The sequence below is a fragment of the Theropithecus gelada genome, chromosome 2, assembly GCF_003255815.1.
Source record: "Theropithecus gelada isolate Dixy chromosome 2, Tgel_1.0, whole genome shotgun sequence".
Taxonomy (NCBI): Eukaryota; Metazoa; Chordata; class Mammalia; order Primates; family Cercopithecidae; genus Theropithecus; species Theropithecus gelada.
The window spans coordinates 54,406,459-54,425,997 of record NC_037669.1 but is presented as its reverse complement, the minus strand read 5'-3'; the positions used below and the strand labels follow the sequence as shown (position 1 = coordinate 54,425,997).

Here is a 19,539-nt window from a genome sequence, read left to right as displayed (position 1 = left end):
CTGGCTTCTGTACAATCATGCAGCACCCTACCTCCCAGCCCCCATCTAAGCACGTTCCCCGGAGGATGCTTTACGCTGGGACACGCACCTCCCCCTTCTCGTTGCGGATCCTTCTGTTGAACTCCTTGCCCTCGAGGCACAGAAAGTCCTCCCCAGGATGGATGATGCCACACTTGATGGCGATGGCCCGAGCCGTGTTGATATTGTCACCAGTGACCATGCGGACCGTGATGCCTGCCCGCTGGCACTTGCGGATGGCTTCTGGGACCTGGGCAGGAGGGCAGGGGCCATGGGGGAGGGCACCACCTCAGGCAGATCCCCCCTGCCTTCGTGGATTCCAGAGGAGCCCTTCTCACAGGCAGCTCTACTGAAAGGGGACTAGATGACTATGAGATACTGATGGCACACATGGCACATGGGCCACAGCCTCCCTTCCTGTGCCCATGGCAGGCATTGTTAATCGATCACACGTCCTTTGATTAAACCCTGATGTGGTTCTCATCACAGAGTCCCAGGTGGCTACCACCTATTGACCATGACAGTCCATCCTGAGACAGAACCACTGGCTGTCTTGACCTGGGCAAGGACTTTGGAAAGACTTCCACGAACACCTCCTCAGATCTGGCCCCAGGTAAGCTTGGCCAGGTGAACTTGTCCTTGTCTCACCCACATACACAGTTCCTGCAAACTTGACAAATCCATTTGTGTATTTTCAGTTTCTTGGGGGGATATTTGCATTTGGGAGCATTTTACTTACAGAATGTGACACGGGTTTAGAATATGTATAAATGATTACGCTTCATGTAAAATATACCATTTCTCTGCAATAATAAGGATAGTTCTGCCCTCTCTGACTGTAATGACAGACGATATCTGGGACAATCAGGCCAGATCAGAGCCAGCCAATCAGAAGGCACAAGGCTTCCCAGCCCCGCCCCACCCCAGCAGCCAGCCCTGAGCAGAGCTAAGGGTTTCCCCCACGGAAATCAGCCTGGAGCTGGGGCAGCCCTTTATACACAACAGAAATCAATGGAACGAGTGATTCTTACCCGAGGGCAATGACAAATAATAAAATAATATTTGCTGCAGAACGTCTTTCAGTGGGAGAGAACATGTCAAGGGCAGAAAATCCAGTTGTTTGGAAAGACCACAGCCTGTTAGAATCTCCAGCCTGGAAGGACTCAGTCTGACGTTCCCTCCCTGCACACCTCACAGTGCCCAGGAGCGCACTCCGGCATCCACCTGCCAAGCCACCGCTGAGGGAGTTGGAACCTATAGATTGAGTCATAGTCCCCCTAAAAGACAGACTGGAGCCCTAAGCCCCAGTACCTGTGTATGTGACCTTGCTTAGAGATAGGGTCATTATAGCGGTAAATCCAGCTAAAATGAGCACATCACGGTAAGTCCTAATCCAACAGGAATGGTGTCCTTATAAAGAGGAAATTTGGACACAAAGATTTGCAAAGGAGATGCCATGCAGAAATTGGGGTGCTGCTTCTACACTCCAAGGAGGCCAAAGGTGGCCGGCAAGCCACTGGAAGCTAAGAGAGAGGCGGAGACAGCTCCTCCCTACCGTCATTGGAAAGAGCCAGCCCTGCTGACACTTTGGTCTCAAAGAGACGTCCAGCCTCCAGGACTGTGAGACAACAAACTGCTATTGAGCCACTCAGTTTGTGTGACTTTGTTACAGCAGCCTTAGAAACTAGTACAAACAGTTAGAAGGTGGGGCCAAGCCTGACTGGGACAGCCCCTGCCCTGGTCTCCTTTCTGCCCTCAGCAATGGTAAGAACAAGGATCGGCCTTGACTGTCTCGCCTGTGTCCACCCCATCCGCAGCACCCACCACTCCTTCAGCCCCCACCACTATCGTCTCAAGCTGGGTCATTGCCCAGCCTGCCTCTGGGCAGGAGGGCAGGCGCCATGGGGGAGGGCACCACCCTCCCTGTGTACTCTGTGCAGAGGGCACTGCCTGGCCGCTCTTTCCTTACCCTGGCCACTAGTGACCTACCTGAGTGTCAGCCTGTGGGGCTGCCCTCTTTCAGGGGCTCCACCCTGATGCCTTCAAGAGGAAACCCACAGTTCTGAGCGTGGCTGTCTTGTGGCGTGAGGAACAGATGTCCTGGAGGGGCAGGGTCCCAGTAAGGAGGCCTCTCTAGCTACTGGAGTTGTCTCAGAGACTGGCTCTGTGGTGACAGGTAGTGATCTCCCTGTTGTTGAAGGGTTAGAGCAGGGCCAGCTGACCACCAGCCTCCTCTGGGGCTTATTTCCAGGGCTTGGGGAGAAGCCTTCCAGTGCCCACTTGGGGCTTGGGGGCCATGTGAGCAAGGCCTCTGCCTCATGCCACAGTGGCTAATCACGTAAGCAAACGTGACCTCATTTTTACAGAGCTGGAGGGAGTGGGGACGTGGAATGTCAAAGATCCTGTTTATATAACTTACTAATAGCCTCATGACGGCTGTAACATGGGCTGTGGCCCCCTGCTCTCACCTGCCCCTGAGAACAGCAAAGAGCTGCTGTTTCCTGGGAACACACACCTTATCTGGCTCCTGCCCCCAAAAGGAGGAATTTCAGTTCTTGGTTTCAAAGATGCTGGAGGTCTTAGAGTTGGAAAGGGCTTTGGGTCATTGACTTTGACCCTCTGCTCATTGTCTAGATCTGTTCCCAGGTGTCCTCAACAGATGGGCTGGTCAGCCTCTGCTTGCACACCCCTGATGACAGGGCACTCCCTCCCTCTAATGCCCACTGCTCCACGGTGGAACAAGTCTAGCTGATTTTTTTACACAACCTTTCTTTTTTCAGATAGCAGAGCATTACCCTGCATCAGACCTGTACTCTATTTGGAGGCAGGGTCTTTGGCACAGGCCTATACAAAAGGCTCTGGGAACACAGAAGGGGGTTTTGTGCTGCTGAGTATACATGCTACTGAAAGAGCACAGAGGGCACTGTTGCTTTAGAAGAAAGTGGGTGGGGAGGAGAAATCAAGGAGGACTTCCTGGAGGAGGGGATGTTTGAGCTGCCAACTGAGGCTCTGGTTCCTGGCATTGTGCCAGGGCTGAGGCTACACAGATGAACAGAGATTAGTCCTGGCCACAGAGCACTGTCCACTCTGCATTGGCAGAGAAGGCATGAGGTATGAACGGGTCTGAGGGCCATGCTGCAGGTGATCTGGAGGGGCTGAGGCTGAGAGAAGATGTGGGTTAGGGACTGGAGACCATGAATTTGGAGAGGGGCAGAAGGTGCTGGACCAGGGATATGCTCCTTCAGGCACTGGGAACTGTGAGAAGTTCTGAGCCAGGAATGAGACGATCAGTGCTGCATTTTAGAAAGACTCTCACTTTCAAGACTGTCTCCCAGAACCAAAATCAGCCATTGTCTGGGCCTCTCCAAGCAAGCTGGCTTCATGAGAAAAATGAGGCTAATTTTTACGGACCCTATACTTTCCTCTGTGCAGTGGAGAGAGGGCTTGGGGACCAAAGGATTGGGCTGGGTTTTGCTCTAGGGTCTCACATGAACCCTGGTTTCTTCATCTGTAAAATGGGTACAATAGTATCTACCCTTCAGCAAGGCTGGGGGAACTCTATGACAGGGCACAAACAGCCCACGCACAGGATGGGCACGTGCACACCTTTTTCAAGTCCCTTTTCTCTCATAAATGCAGCAGGGCATTCACAAGGCCCCAGCCATTCCGCATCCCTTCCTGCCTTCTTGCCCTGCTCATGCTGTCCCCTCTTCCTGGAATGCCCTCCCTCCCTTAGCCTCTATGTGTCAAGTCTGTCCCATCTTATAAGTGAAATGCTCTCTATTCATGAAGCCATTCCTGATTCCTGCAACCCAACGGGATGTTTTCTTAAGCCGCTCTCAGGACTCAGTTTTGTTGCTCACTCATTCACTTATTGGACAAACAGCTCTGGAGCATCTAACTGCTCTGGACACTGAGGATCCGGAGATGTTTAAGACTCAAACCCCAGAGGCATCGATCCAGTTGAAATACACTTCCCACATCAATAAAATTACTGTGAAATTAAAAATAAATAAATAAGTTTGGGAAAACATGATTTCTGTCGCTAAAATTATCCTAGATATTTCTCACTGAGGAAAAGCAGCCAGGAAATGGGTGCTTCCTGTTTTCATTAAATAAAAGCTTTTAAACATCTGTTGTTTCTGTGACAGCCGTTGTCTGTGACTCCGAGGGCTTCAAACACCCCCGGATAACCCAGCAAATCCCAGACCGCTGCTCTCCTGATGGCTTTATCGGCACTGACTTCAATCAACCTTGGAAAATGTACCCACTATATGGGCCGACAGTGGGGTGCTTTGGCAAGGGTGTTTTGATCTGTTCTAGCCTTTGGTCTTCTCGTGAGAGGAAGGCAATGTGGAGATTCAACCCCTTGACAGCCAGGGAAACCGAGTGAGGCAGAGACTGTTTTCTTGCAGTTGCAAAATGAATCTTAGTGTGTCTGCAGGGCCCTAGAGATGGTCCAGGCTGAGGCTTTCCCTCTGGCTGAGCCTCCTAGGCTGGAGGCACCAGGAAGGGCGTTCACCTGTGAGATTTACAGAGGGTGACAAAGAATTCTGTATAAACGGATGAGTCCAGGAGGACAGAGCCCTGGGGAGCTTGACAAAAACACCGTCACCATAGGCACACACGTTCCCTGAAGGTCACCCCTAAAAACTGGGGATAGTGGTTGCCTCTGAGGTGGGAACCAAGGAGCTAGAGGGGGCAGGAATGACCTACCTAAAAAACAAACAAATAAACAAATAAACAAAACCATACCCACCCGTCTCCTTGGGTCCTGCATCCATCCCGCCCCATTCAGAGATGCTGAATCAACTCTGAGCTTTTACGCTTGCAAGTGGTGTCACCTGTAACCCTACTGTGTCCCTCACTGTGATTGTTGGACAGTCTGATTCTCTCAGTTTTCAGGTGGGGAAACTGAGGCCATCTGTGAGGGAGTGGCAGGGGCAGAATTAGAACCCATGTCCCTTGAGTCTGCTGTGTCACTTGAGTAGGTTACCGCTGTGAAACAGTTTATGACTCCTATACAGACATCCCAGGGGTGAGCCAACAGGAGAAAGGGTGGCCCATGTGGATGCCTTGACCGAAGGAAGTGGGGGAAGATGGGAGGGTAAGTCTTCCAGTCAACTCTTTCTCTCTCTGGGGACGTCAGAGCTTGGGAGGGACCCAAGGGGCACCTGGGCTAACTTCCCATTTCATAGATGAGAACACTGAGGCTCACAGAGGGAAGTGGCTTGTTAGTGGCAAAGTTGGGGGTTGGGGGTTGGCTCCAGGCCCCCCTTTCCCAGAGTCTGTGCCTGCAGCCAGCTTCTCTGGATGACCATGCTGTCAACAGAAAATGCCAGGGACCCAGCTCTGCCCCTTCAGGCCCTGGGCATGGGGAGCTCTCATCCCTGTCCTCATCTGCTCATCCTCTTAACTTAGAACTTCCTCCTCTCTTCTCTTCTCCTCTCCTCTCCTCTCCTCTCCTCTCCTCTCCTCTCCTCTCCTCTCCTCTCCTCTCCTCTCCTCTCCTCTCTCCTCTCCTTTCCTTTCTTTGTGTGTGTGTGTGTGGCAACCAGGCAAAGGCCCTGAGGCAGGGAGGCAGAAAACCTGTTCTAATCTGGGTTCACTCAGCCACTTTGGGCACATCACTGTCCCCCTCTGGGCCTCGGTGTTTTCTTCTGGAAATTGGGGTTTGTGGGGGAAGGTGTTTGGACTAGATCAGCCACTCAAACCTCAAGTCATGCCCTGTGAGAGTTGTGAAATTTGTTTAGTGGGTGGTGACCAACATTTTTAAAAAGAAACAAATAAATAGAAGAATGGAAAATAGTTAAGTGCATCCCATTATTTTGTGAAATTCTTGCTTTGGTGAAGTGTGTGTGTTTACTGAGTCATGACATAAAATACATTTCTTATTGTGCGTCATGGTCAGATAACAGTTGGGACCTGCTGGTGTCTTCCATTCATCTAAGGGATGTTTCCAAGGCAGAGTGGTGAGCCAGGAACTCTGGGAGTGACCGGGAAGGGGGAGGTTGTGGGATTGGGAAGGACAGGGGTGTGGGCAGGCCAGCCTCAAGTGCTGTGCAAGGATGAAGAGTTTTCAGTAACGAGATAACACATCACAGTGAAGCCTGGACCCATTAGTGACTGGTAATGAGGAGGTGTCCCACAGGGAGGCCGATAAATGGCCTGTCTGTCCATGGAGAGAGAGGTTTGCAGGAAAGCACGTGTGGGCTCCACTGTCAAGCTCCAGGGACATTAATTGTCTTTGCTGTTTTAGGATCTTGATAGGAGTGAGGAAGCCACAATGACACCCCCAACTCATTCATTCCACAAACACTCATTGAACACCTTTGGTAGGCTAGACTGTGTGTCTAGGGCTGTTACGTGTCCCTGGATCTAGGGTAATGAAATCTACTGGAGAGGGCATGAAGGAAGGGGACCCACATATGTAGCCCACCTATCTTGTGCCAGATGCTCTGCCTGTTGCTCGTAGATACATGATCTGAGCCTTCATGATATCCCAGAGGGGGTGTGTGTGATACTATTATTATCCCCAGTATGCAGATGAGGCTCAGAGAGGTTATGTAACTGGTTCGACGTCACACAGCCAGCTGTGCTGGCACTCAGGATCACAGATCTGTCTGATGTCTGAGCTCACACTTTGAACCCTCTCCCTGCTGCCTAAAATGTGAAAGTCCATGCCTGTGACCTCCTAGTTTCATTTTTTTTTTGGAATGCAGAATCTTATAACATCAGGGCCAGGAACTTGGAGGGCATCTTATCTATCCCTTTTACCTTAAAGAAAGGGAAGCTGAGGCTCAGAGAGGAGTAGGGAATGGCCAGAGACCCCCAAAGAACAGTGTCAGGGTAGGTCCATTAAGGAGTGGAGGAGGTGGGTCCTCAAAGCATCAGCACCAAATCTTACAGCAGAGGCCAATCGACCCGGCCAGGGCCTGGCCAGGGCGTCCGGTCTGGACCCAACAGTTGAGTGAGTCCTGGGAGGATGGGGAAGCAAGCCCCTCCTGCACCCTGCCTCATGCCCGGGGTGCTCCCCTGGGGCCTGGCGGTGTGAGCTGACTCACTCTGCCCGCCCATGCAGCGTTTTGGAGATTCAGGACAGCTTCCTCTGCTCCCCACAGCCTTTCTTCAGCCTGGGCAGCCTCACAGACCACACACATCTCATCTTCCCCTGACCCTGGCAGCTCTAGCACTGAGTTCTTGGCCTTCCCCTCCAGGTGCAGATTCAGCTGAAGGAGACTGAAGACCTACTGTGTGCTGAGCACCCCACTAGGTGTACTGATAGGCATCACCTCCCTCGATCCTTGTGAAGTGGGCCTGTCAGCCCCCTTGCCTTCTGCTTGAGAATGTGACCTGCAGTTAACGTTCTAGCTCTGTTCCCCTGGAAACCTGATAAAGGTAGACTCTCCGCTGTGTTCCTAGGCCAGCTTGCTAGGGTAAACTGGCTGGTAAACTGCATCTGCACTGCGAGAAACTATAAATACTGACAGGGACACCACACTTTGGGTTCTCCTGAGTGCAATGACCCTTGCTATTGGGCGTGTCCTTTGTAGGGACCCTGGAATTCATGTTTGTGGATTTGTTACAGGAGATCCTGGCTCCTGCAGGGCAAGAGGTTTCTAAGGCAGGGCAGCCCCTACACTTGTCCCTCGGGGGACCAGAGGGAAGAGCTCATGGTGGCTGGGTGGACAGCTCGAGGACTGCCCCCATGGCAGAGCAACACCTGCTGGCAACCTGTGGGTTCTGTGTCCTTCTAGGCTGACCCATGCCATGTGTGGTCTACACTGTTTCTCATGGGCAATCCTCTTATGAGGATCAGGGGAAGGAGATCCCCATGGGCATTGCATGGAAACTGAGACTCAAAGAGGTGAAGTGACTTATTTCAGGTCACCCAGGTGGCTGGCCTCCCAGCCTCATCCCCTTTCCCTGAGCTTGCTGGCCCTGGGGCCTACCTCCGGCCGCACGGGGTCCTCGATGCCCACCACGCAGATGCAGGTGAGTTCGTTGAGGATGTCATTCTCATTGTCCCAGTCCGGCTCGGGGCTGCTGGGGAAGTCGCGGTAGGCCACGCAGATAGTGCGGAGCCCATCGCAAGCCATGGGCTCAATCACCTTCTTTACCATCTCGTCCCGGTCGCGGGGCCGGAAGACACGGGGCTCTCCCGCCCCATTAAGGATTTTGCAGCACCTGGGGGAGGATGGAAGGGAGATGGGGAGCCCAAGGAATGCTCCTTCTGAACGGCTCAGAGACCACCTCCCCACCCTCGTGATGCTCAGCTGGCTGTGGCTGGTCATCCAGTGCCCATCTAGTCCATGCCCCAGGCAGGGTGAAATCAGGCGTCCTTCCTGCAATTTTTGCCCAGGTCACTCAGCAAGCGGAGCCCCACTTTGATGTATTATATACTCACAAGATTCATCTGAAATAACACTCCCACAGCTGAAGTGGTTTACAAAGCACATAAAACCCAGGCTAGTAGTTCTTGACCCTGCCTGCACATTAGAATTGCCTGGGGGAGCCTTTAATAAATATCCATGTGTGAGCCTTGCCCCAGAGGTTCCAGTTCAATTTGTCTGGGGTGAATCCAGGAATCTTTTTTTTTTTTAAATACTCCTCAGAGTGATTCCAATGTGTAGCCAGGGTTGAGAACCACTGGGGGCTAGAACAATCCTCTCAATGTACAAGTGGGGAAACTGAGGGCAGAGAGGGGAAGGGATTTGCTTAGTTCACCAGGCTTATTTCCAGCACTCCTCTGGAGTCAGAGAAGTGTGGCTAATAATGAAAATAGCTACCATCAACCGGCTCTATGCTAAAGGAAGTGAAATAAGAGAGATCTAAGTGTGATAACGGGTAGAACTTTCTGATGAACCAGTGGCTTAGGGAGGAGAAGGGGGAGGACTCTGGCTATAGAAATGTTTAAGAGGATATAGTGGAAGACACAGTGGCCAAGGGGCATGAAAGTGAAGATGAATCTTCCTGGATGGCCTTGGGCAGGGCCCTCTGTGGCTCTGGGTGCTAGATGGCCACTCTAGCCCAGCAGGCTGCTGAGCCTGGCCTGGATGGCAGCCAGTGCCGTATGACCCTGACATCCCCGGCTCCCTGCACCAGGGCACAGCCCTCAGCCCCGGCGCCCTGCCCAGCGCTTACTTCTTGAGCACGATCTCAGAAGCCCCCTTGCTGTACATGCGGAAGCTCTCGTCGGGCAGCTTGATGACAGTGCTCATGGACTTGCGCACGGAGTTGAAGGTGTACACTTTGTACAGCTTCTCCTCTGGCATCTGGCTGCGCACGGGCTCGTAGTCCTGCTTCAGGTCCAGCACGAAGCCCAGCAGGCCGCACTCCGTCTTGTTGCCCACCTGCCGAGGCAGGGCGCCCTCCTTCTCTGGGGGCTGCGGAGAGAGGCAGGAGCAGCTGGCACCTGGTGGGGCCTGTGTCAGGGGAGCCCCTGCCCTGGCTGCCACTGAGGCTCTGGGACTGCCACCAGGTGGTCTCTGCGCTGGGGGCTGAGCCCTCAGGGAACCCTTGGCCCATCCCCTGCACCCTCAGGGTTCTGCATCCCAGGTCCAGTCCTGGCTCCGGGTGAAAGGAGTGAAGCAAGATCAGCTTTTTAAAAAATTATGAATTATTTCAAACATGAGAAAGAGAATGACGCAACAAAGTTATGTGCCTACCATCCAGCTTTGTAGCATCTTAACATTATGCCACACTTTCCTCAGATTTTTCTTTTTTAAGAAGTAAAACATTATAGACAAAGCTGATTCCCCTCTGCAAACCTCTTTCCATATGCATAATTCACTCTGTGTCCTAGAAACAACTTCTGTCTTAAATTTGGCATTAATCATTACCCTGTGTGTATTTAACTGTTAATTCTGAGATAATTGTAATTCACATGCAATAAGAAACAATACAGAGAGATGCCATATACCCTTCATCCAGTTTCCCCCAATGTTATCACTGTAGTATTAACATAAGTACCACAACTGAGATGGAGATGGAAGCCGACCTTGTTGAGATTTCACCGGCTTTACATGTGCTTGTGTGTGTGTGCATGTGCATTTTCTATGCAATGGCACCACGTGTGGGTTAATGTGGCCATCACCACTGTCAAGATTCAGGACAGTTCATCATAAGGGTCCTTGTACTACCCTTTTTTTAAAGCTATCATCTCTCTCTCCCCCCACTCCCTGGCCATGGCAACCACTAATCTGTTTCCCGTTTCCATGCTTTCATCATTTCCAGCCTGCTATGTAAATGGAACCATACAGTCTGTAACTTTCGGAGCTTGGCTTCTTTGCTCAGCAGAATCCCCCTGAGATATAGGCAAGCTGCTGCATGTGCTGATAAGCTGTTCCTTTTGATTGCTAAGTGGTATTTCACGGGATGGACAGACTGTCCCTTGTGAATTCAATCAGGTTGAACCAATGGAAATTGCTATTTTTGAATGTCAAAAATGGTCAAATATGGGCAAGTTCATGCAGTTTAACCTAATGAGACTCCTGACCTCAAGTAATCCGCCTGCCTCGGCCTCCCAAAGTGCTGGGATTACAGGTGTAAGCCACCATACCTGGCTGTAACTGTGCCTGGCTGTAACATTCTGTTTTTGAGATTCATTCATGTTTATGGCTCTAGTGTGTTCCTTTTTAACTGCTCTATAGATGCCATGATATGAATATGCTGCAAATACTTATCCCTTCCTTGAGTCCCTCCCTCACTTCCCTCTCCCTTCACACATTAGACACACAGTCTTTGGCACCTGCTTCATGCTGGCCCTGTGCCCGCCTCAGGGCCATGTGAACACCATTAGCTCCTGTCCTGGAGACTCCCAGAACACCAGCTGCATCTCCCCAGCACCTGTCACTTCCTCGCACGGCTGCCTGAACACAGGCTGTTTCATGCCTCTGTACCTTCACCTCTGCTGCTCCTCCCGGATGGGTCCCTCTCCCTCCCCTGCCAGGCAAACTTCCTCTTGTCCTTTAAGGACCAGCTCAAATATCTCCTTGTTTTTGAAAACTGCCATGTGGGTCTTTCTTCCCCTGTGTAAACAAGATGCATTCTATTTCTCTCTGGGTTCTCAGGGTCAGTGCAAAGCTTATCACACAGCAGGTGCTTATTAAGTGTTCGCTAGATGGTTTAATACAGACCAGAGTGGTAGGGAAGACAGGTTAATGGTAAGGATGAGATGCCTCCATATGGCACTGATGTGGGATTCACAGGAGGCTGCAAAAGTGCAGATTTGCAGGTGGCTCCCATGTGCACCCCCCGACCCCAATGCACACACACTCATGCCACTTAATAGCATTCATACGGGCGACTCAGGTGGAGGTGGCTTCAGGGGTGGTGAAAGACACCAGAGATAGACCCTAGAGAAATTCTGAAGATGAAATAGCTATGAACATGCCTGTGTCCCCCTGAAGTACCAGATGAACCTCTCACAAGGAGCCCTCTGCATCCTCATCCTCAGTCTCCCTCATATTACCCAAAAGAGCAGCCCGGATAGGAAGAAGGTGGACTCAGGAAGATGTCAGCATGACTGGCTGTGCAGAGACAGGGTGGACCTTCTGTCAGCAACTGGACATATCCCTGGGCTATTCTCCCCTCTTCTGCAGCTAGGGCTCGGGCCCAAAGAGCAGACCCGATTCACATGGGGGGAATACAGGCATCGACATGCAGTGGTCCTGAGACCTGGGGATGCATAGGAAATAAAAAAGAGCCTTTGAACCTAAACGAGGTCCTCAGTTTCCCCATCTGTAAGATGGAGAGGCTGGAGCACATGCTTTCTAGCTCAGAGAAATATCAACCCTCTCCTTAAAGTGGATGTGGTGAGGAAGGGTAGAGTGAGGAAGAACTGCAGATCCCTCAGTGGATGGTACGGCAGCGGTGGATAGGGAGCAAGGCTCAGAGCACCTTCCCGGCTCCCATGGCCAGATTGACCTGAGGCATCCTGTGCCTTGGAAAATGCCCCACCCCCAGGCTCTTTGATAGGTTTTACTAAGAAGCAGAGGAATATTTGACACAACTTCCCATGTCTGAAGTTTCGGAAAATAAGTTCTAAGATCTTCCCTCTCTCTGCAGTATGCTGTTATTGTGTGCTAGCTCTCGCTCTCTCTTTCTCTCTCTCTCTCTCTCTCTCTCTCACACACACACACACACACATATATATATATTTGCAATTTTATAATTAACTTTCTGTTGATTTCCAGAGTTTTATGTATTTTCCATAACAATTTTGTCTCCCTCTACTAATGAAAGAAAATGACGACACAGAGGACTTAAATAAAAATGCCTAATTACTTATTTGCCCAAGAGAGCCGAGCAGTCATGCCTGCAAAACACCCAGCATTTTATTACCCTCTGTGAAATATTTTAATTTTCCTCTAAAAGGATTTCAGACAATCCATGGTTGCAAATGGCAGAGCTGCCTCCTCCGTAATTCAATTTGTTTCCATGAACTTGAGCTCTGAAATCGCCTACATGCATTACTAAGAATCAGGGACCCTCCCCTCTTCTTCTTTGGCTTTTTAAGATCCGGACAAACCCAAAAGTTTTGCTCCTGCTGCAGAATTTCCATGAGCCTTTTTATCTCCAGGGCTCCAGCTCTGTAAGGGAGTTAAGGCATTGGTATTCTTCCTGTTTTGAGGGACAGAGAACAGGCTCTGGGGAGAAAAGGGACTTGCTCCTCGTCAGGGACCTGCAGAGGGTCAGGCCTGAGGCTGCTCCAAAACCCCTGATTCCAGTTCCAGCTTGGTCCAGTACATTTCTCTGCACGGTATTGGGCCCTTGGGGAATGCTAGGTGCAGCCATGGTCATAGTGCAGCCATGGTCATATCTTTGAGAGGACATTTCATGCTCTTGTTTTGGGATGCTGGGAAGTGAATGGAGCTAAGATCAATGAATGATGACTTGAAGAGCTGCAAGTTATGGATAACACTTGCAAAAATGGGATTCAGAAAAACCATAGCATGTATCACCCATTAGGATGGCTACGATTAAAAAAAGAAACAAACAAAAAATAATATTGGTGAGGATGTGGAGGAACAGGAACCCTTGTATACTACTGGTGGGAATCTAAAATGGTACAGCCACTATGGAAGACAGTATGGTAGTTCCTCAGAAAATTAAACATGAAATTACTATATGATCCAGAAAGTCTGATTCTGGGGAATATGCCTCAAATAATTTTAAACAGGTACTCAAAGAAATATTTGTATACTCATGTTCAAAGCAGCATTAATCACAAAGTCTAAGAGTTGGACACAACCAACCTGTCCATCAACAGATGAATGGATAAACAAAATGTGATTTATCCATACATGGACTATTATTCAACCTTAAAAAGGAAGGAAATTCTGATACATGCTACTACCACATGAAGGAATCTTGAGGACATTATGCTAAGTGAAATAAACCAGTCACAAAGGGACAAAAACTGTATGACTCGACTTATATGAGCTACTGGAGCAGTCAGATTTATAGACAGAAAGTAGAATGGTGGGTGCCAGATGTGGGAGGAGAGGAGAATGGAAAGTTACCATTTAATGAGTACAGAGTTTTAGTTTTGCAACCTGAAAAGAGTTCTGGAGATGACCTGTACAACAATGTGAATGTACTTAATACTGCTATACACTTAAAAATGGCCAAGTTTGTAAATTTTATGGTATATATATTTTACGTAAATTTTTTTTTTTTGAAATGGAGCCTTGCTCTGTCGCCCAGGCTGGAGTGCAGTGGCGCGATCTCGGCTCACTGCAAGCTCCGCCCCCCGGGTTCACACCATTCTCCTGCCTCAGCCTCCCGTGTAGCTGGGACTACAGGTGCCCGCCACTACGCCCGGGTAATTTTTTTTTGTATTTGTAGTAGAGACGGGGTTTCACCGTGTTAGCCAGGATGGTCTCGATCTCCTGACCTCGTGATCCACCTGTCTCGGCCTCCCAAAGTACTGGGATTACAGGCGTGACCACCGCGCCCGGCCTACGCACATTTTTGAAATAAAAAAAGAGCTTAAAAGGCTCCCAAACAGGCCGGGTGTGGTGGCTCACACCTGTAATCCCAGCACTTTGGGAAGCTGAGGCGGGCGGATCACGTGAGGTTGGGAATTTGAGACCAGTCTGGCCAACATGTCAAAACCCCGTCTCTACTAAAAATACAAAAATTAGCCAGGAGTGGTGGCAGGCACCTGTAATCCCAGATACTCGAGAAGCTGAGGCAGGAGAATCACACACACCTGGGAGGCGGAGGTTGCAGTGAGCCGAAATTGTGCCACTGCCCTCCAGCCTGGGCGTCAGAGAGGACTCCATCTCGAAAAATAAAAATAATAATTAAAAAAAAGCTCCTAAATGAACTCCATAGCATGGTAAACTGCAATAACTGCAATGTGATAATTTTTCTAAGAGGCCATTAGAAAACAACTTTATGCTAATTGGCTGTCTCTGGTGACCTAGCCAGCATCCTTTAAGGACAGGCATCAGCAATGACGTCTCCCCGATGCCTGGAGGCCCGACCTCAACAGCTGCAGCCATACCCGGTTCCCCAGATGCCTGCTCCGCACTCACCACTCTACTGAGCTCTTCACATGCATCACCTAATCATAGGCTCACAGCTGCCTACAGGGCAGGGGCTGCTCTTCCTCCCATTTTACAGTCATGCACAACTGAGGCCAGGAGAGGTGAGGCTGCACGGCAAGGAAGGGTCTAGTTGGCTAGGAGCCGAAGCAGGGGGCCTGGGCCCTGAGCTCACAGAGCACCTCTCCCAGAAGCCTGCCTCTCTCCCTGGCAGAGACCACTGGCTCAGAGTCACCAGGGCAGGGCAGTTTGCCTCATTTGTGCCCACATCTCCGCCCCACCAGTGCCATGGGCCGCCAGTGAACATTTGTCCAGTGAATCAATTAATAATTTTGTGTTTGCGTGTGGGGTGCTGCCAACAGGATGCCAGGTGGCACGAAATTTTGGCAGAACTTGGTTCCCAGAATCATCCTCTAAAGGCCTGGCTTTTGAGGAGAGTGAGGTGGCTGTACAAGGCCAGTGAGCCCTGGGGTCTTCCCCAGAGGTGGGGAGGGCAGGAGGTGGGTGCGGGTGTCTGGGACTACAGAAGCCCCCTGGAATGCAGAGGCGCTGCACTCTAGGAGAGTAGACTCCCAGGAGCCTTCCCCAGCTCATCAGTGCAGAGAGTGTGTGTGTGTGTGTGTGTGTGATGCATGGGGTGTGTGTCTGTGGTGTGTGTATATGTGTAGTGTACTTGGTATGTGTGTGGTGCATGGTGTGTGTTGTGTGTGTGGCATGTATGTTGTGCACTGTATGTGTATGGTGTGTACTGTGCATAGTGTGTGTTATATGTGCTGCTGTGTGTGTGTTGTATGTGCATAGTAGGTGGTGTACATGTGTTGTGTGTTTGATGTGTGTGATATGTGGTGTATATGTGTTGTGTAGTGTGTGTGATGAGTGGTGTGTATGGTGTATGTTGTATGCATGTGGTGAGTGTTGTGTGTTTGTGTGTGATGAGTGGTGTGTGGTGTGTGTTGTATGTGCATGGGTATGTGTGGTCTGCGTGTTGTATGTGTGGTGAGTGGTATGTGTGATGTGTGTGTGATGTGTACTGTGTGTGGTAAGTGGTGTGTGTATGTTGTGTGTGGTGTGTTGTGTGTGGTTTTTGTGTATGGTAATGTGGTATATGTGTGTTGTGTGTGATGAGGGGTGTATGTATTTTGTGTATGTAGTGTGTGTTGTTATGTGCATGGTAGGTGGTGTATGTGTGTTTTGTGTGTGATGAGTGATGTGTTTCATGAGTGGTGTATGTGTGTTGTGTGTGTTGTATGTGTGGTGTGTGTGATGTGTGGTGTGTGTGGTGAGTGTTGTGTGTGTGTTGTGTTATATGTGTGGTGTATGTGGTGTGTGTAGTGAGTGGTGTGTGTGGTGTATGTTGTATGTGCATGGTAGGTGGTGTATGCGTGTGGTGTGCTGTATGTGTTAAATGTGTGGTGAGTGTTGTGTGTGTGTTCTATGTGTGGTGTGTATGATGAGTGGTGTGTGTTTTGTGTACATGGTGTGTGTTGTAGGTGGTGTGTGTGTGTGGTGTGTGTTGTATTGTGTGGTAGGTGGTATATGTGTGTTGTGTGTCTGTGTGATGTGTGTGTTGTGTGTGTGGTAGGTGGTATGTGTGTTGTGTGTTTGCATGATGTGTGCGGCGAGTGGTGTGTTTTGTGTTGTATGTGCATGATGGGTGGTGTACGTGTGGTGTGTGTGATGAGTAGTGTGTTTTGTGTATGTGGTGTGTGTTGTATGTATGTGGTAGGTGTTGTATGTGTGTGTTTTGTGTTGAATGTGTGTGGTAGGTGGTGTGTGTTGTGTGTTTGCATGATGTGTGTGGTGAGTGGTGTGTTGTGTGTTGTATGTGCATGATGGGTGGTGTATGTGTGGTGTGTGTGATGTGTGTGTGATGAGTAGTGTGTTTTGTGCACGTGGTGTGTGTTGTATGTGTGTGGTAGGTTGTGTGTGTGTGTTGTGTGTTGTATGTGTGTGGCAGGTGGTATATGTGTGTTGTGTGTTCGTGTGTGTTGTGATGTGTGAGTTGTGTGTTCTGTGTGTGTGGTAGGTGGTATATGTGTGTTGTGTGTTTGCATGGTGTGTGTGGTGAGTGGTGTGTGTTGTGTGCTGTATGTGCATGATGGGTAGTGTATGTGTGGTGTGTGTGTATGTGTCACTGTGTGTGTATCAGGGTGAAGGGACTAACAGCTCTGTTAAAAACTGGAATTCCCCATCTGGAGTGATTTCCTTTAAACTCTTCTTCCAGAGACGGTGTTCACAAAAACAACCAAAAGCAAAACCCTTGTTGAATTCAACACCCAGGTCCCTGCTGTTTCGTATACCCCATGGCCCATCTCCCCACCTCAGTGCCCTGCTAAGTCCCTTCCAGCATCTTCCACGCCTTCTGACCCTATTGGCTTGGCCCGAGCCCAGTCTCAGGGCATGGCCTGGCTCAGGGGGACTTTGAGGCTCACAGGAATATTAGATTGAGCCCTGGGTTTGGTCCCAGGAGATCTGAATTCAAGGGCTGTCTCTGCTTCCCCTCTTCCCCTTTCTCCTCGGCCCTCCCTACTATCTGCTAGGTTTTAAGATTTATGGGAAATACAACACAGACAACCCTCCTCCCTTCTGGGGTTATTGGCCTTGTGGCTACCTCTGTGCAGAATGGGGTGTCCTGGGGACCTGGGGCTTCACCAGGCGAAGCTTGGCTTATCTACTCAGGAAAACCATCCTGCAGGGGGAAGCCTTCCTTCAGAACCACTTCAGGGGCTCCAGGGAGATTTGTTTTTCTCTCAATAGCTTATGTTTCAGAAATATGCCATGAACTTCCAACAGTTCAGCTCCACAAGTGCCCATCAGTTTAATAGTTCAAATGTCAACTGTAGTGTCAATCTCTTCTAAAAGAGGTCTAGTGAAGTAGAAAATTTAAGTCCGCTCGGGTGGTTTCAGTACACGGAATAGACTTGGGCAGAACACGGGAATGTTTTACCAAGGAAGCGCGGTGCCTCCAGAGTCGGAGGAAAGAGCTATTTCCATCTGAAAGCTCAGCTGTGGCTCGGAGGAGCTGCAGGGTGGCTAGAGCTGCTAGTGGAAGTCTTGACGTACAAAGCACCAGAGACCACAAAGGGAATCTGAGGGTGTGCTAGGGTTTCTGAGGCAGGGAAGCAATTTCTGACTAAAAGATGATTCACGCAGCTTCCCTCCGAGGGCAAGTTTAGTTCCTGATGATTAGAAATAAGAATGGATGTGGCTCAAGCCTGTAATCCCAGCACTTTGGCAGGCCGAGGCGGGCGGATCACGAGGTCAGGAGCTTGAGACCATCCTGGCTAACATGGTGAAACCCCGTTTCTACTAAAAAAACACAAAAAAATTAGCCGGGCGTGGTGGCGCATGCCTGTAGTCCCAGCTACTTGGGAGGTTGAGGCAGGAGAATGGCGTGAACCCGGGAGGTGGAGCTTGCAGTGAGCCGAGATTGCGCCATTGCACTCCAACCTGTGTGACAGAGCAAAACTCCGTCTCAAAAAAAAAAAAAAAAAAAGAAATAAGAATGGAAAGAAAAAAGGCTCTGCCATTCTCAGAAAGGATGGGATACAGGATGGGGCTGGGCCCCTGAGAGGCCTCCCAGCCTGCAGCCTCAGCCCTCGCACCACCCTCCACCTGTGCCTGGGGTGGTTCTTCTGAACGCTGGGAGGAGAAAGCCCATTAGGGGCTTATTTGCTATCACTGGCTCCCCCCAGTTCTTGCAGCCTCACCTCTCATCATTCTGGCCCTGCAGAAATGCCCAGGCCACAAATCACCATGTTTCCTAAGTAAGTCACACATCTTAAGATCTCTCGGCCTCTGCAGGGTCATGCCCCCTGCCTGGAATACTCTTGCCTCCTGCCTGCTTGGTGAATTCCTCCAGAATTCTCTGGGCCCCGCTCTGCCACTTGGTGGTGAGGAGCAACCCTGGCAGGTTCTCTTCTGTTTCTGCAGTGCGGTTTTCCTAGCTGCGAGATGGGAATGGTCCTGTTTGGCCAGCTGATCTGAAGGGGATATGGAGGGTCAGGAAAGACAGTGGCTGGCACAGCAAACTACAGAGGGGAAGGCTCAGAACGAGCAGCACAGGGAAACAGAGTAATGGCTGCCATGGATGAGCGCCTGCCTGCTCTGCGTCAAGCACTGTGCGGGGCGCTGTACACACCTCCTCAGCTCATCTAAGCTTCACAACAGCCCTCGGACAAACAGCCTCAGGGCAGAGGTGTAGCTCTGCCCTGAGTGGCAGGGACCTGCCTGGGCTTGGGATTGTTACAGATCTAGGTTCCAATCCTGGCTTGGCCTCAGATCTGCTCGGGCACTCTCGGCATGTGCTTTAACTGCTCCAACTGCAGGGTCCTTATCTATGCATTGGGTGTGGTGTCACCTACTCTGTTGGTTGTCATACAAAGCAAGGTAGGGAAAGCACTCAGCATTGAGCCTAGCTAAGTAAATGTTAGCAACAATGATATGCTCGCTTTATAGACTGAAAAACAGAGGCTCAGAGAGGTTAAGTAACTGGCTCAGGGTCACACAGGTGATGAGTGTTGGGGCTGGGATATGAACCATGGTCTGTTGGACTTTAGAGTCAAACCTCTTAACCATTGCTTCCCGAGCTAGGTATTGGAACACCTGGAACTTCACTAATCCATGGGGTGACTTGGGACAAATCCCTTCCCATTTCTCAGAGTAAACTGAGGGGGCTGAACTAGGTGGTCTCTATGGTTTGTGAATCTTGTAGACCTTGCAATCTATCCTTGCAAATACTCTTTTATTTTCAGTAAAATGCATCAGCTAATTGGGAGGTCTATGGATCAATCATGCCTGGATGGCTGAGGGTAGCTGTGGAAGAGACCAGCACAACAAGCTGGAGGTAGTGAGAGAGCACTGGTATTGGCCATGGGACTGGATCCAAGGCCATCTCCTGCCTCTTGCTGCCACACAAGAACAAAAAAGTAGAAGGTAGAGACATCAGTCCTGCCTCAAGACTCCT

The 19,539-nt window shown here is 50.2% G+C and overlaps 1 protein-coding gene across 6 annotated transcripts in view; it reads right to left on the bottom strand.

The window, feature by feature from the left end:
• The window catches only part of ATP2B2 (ATPase plasma membrane Ca2+ transporting 2), a 382,654-nt gene that overhangs the window by 26,582 nt on the left and 336,533 nt on the right, over nucleotides 1–19,539 (bottom strand). For all 6 annotated transcript variants that reach the window (XM_025377226.1, XM_025377224.1, XM_025377229.1 and 3 more), the window contains 3 exons: nucleotides 9,163–9,404; nucleotides 7,971–8,205; nucleotides 89–268 (listed from right to left, as the gene is read on the bottom strand). In XM_025377226.1, the coding sequence (XP_025233011.1) occupies nucleotides 89–268; nucleotides 7,971–8,205; nucleotides 9,163–9,404 (657 nt within the window). The remainder of the gene's footprint in view (nucleotides 1–88; nucleotides 269–7,970; nucleotides 8,206–9,162; nucleotides 9,405–19,539) is intronic.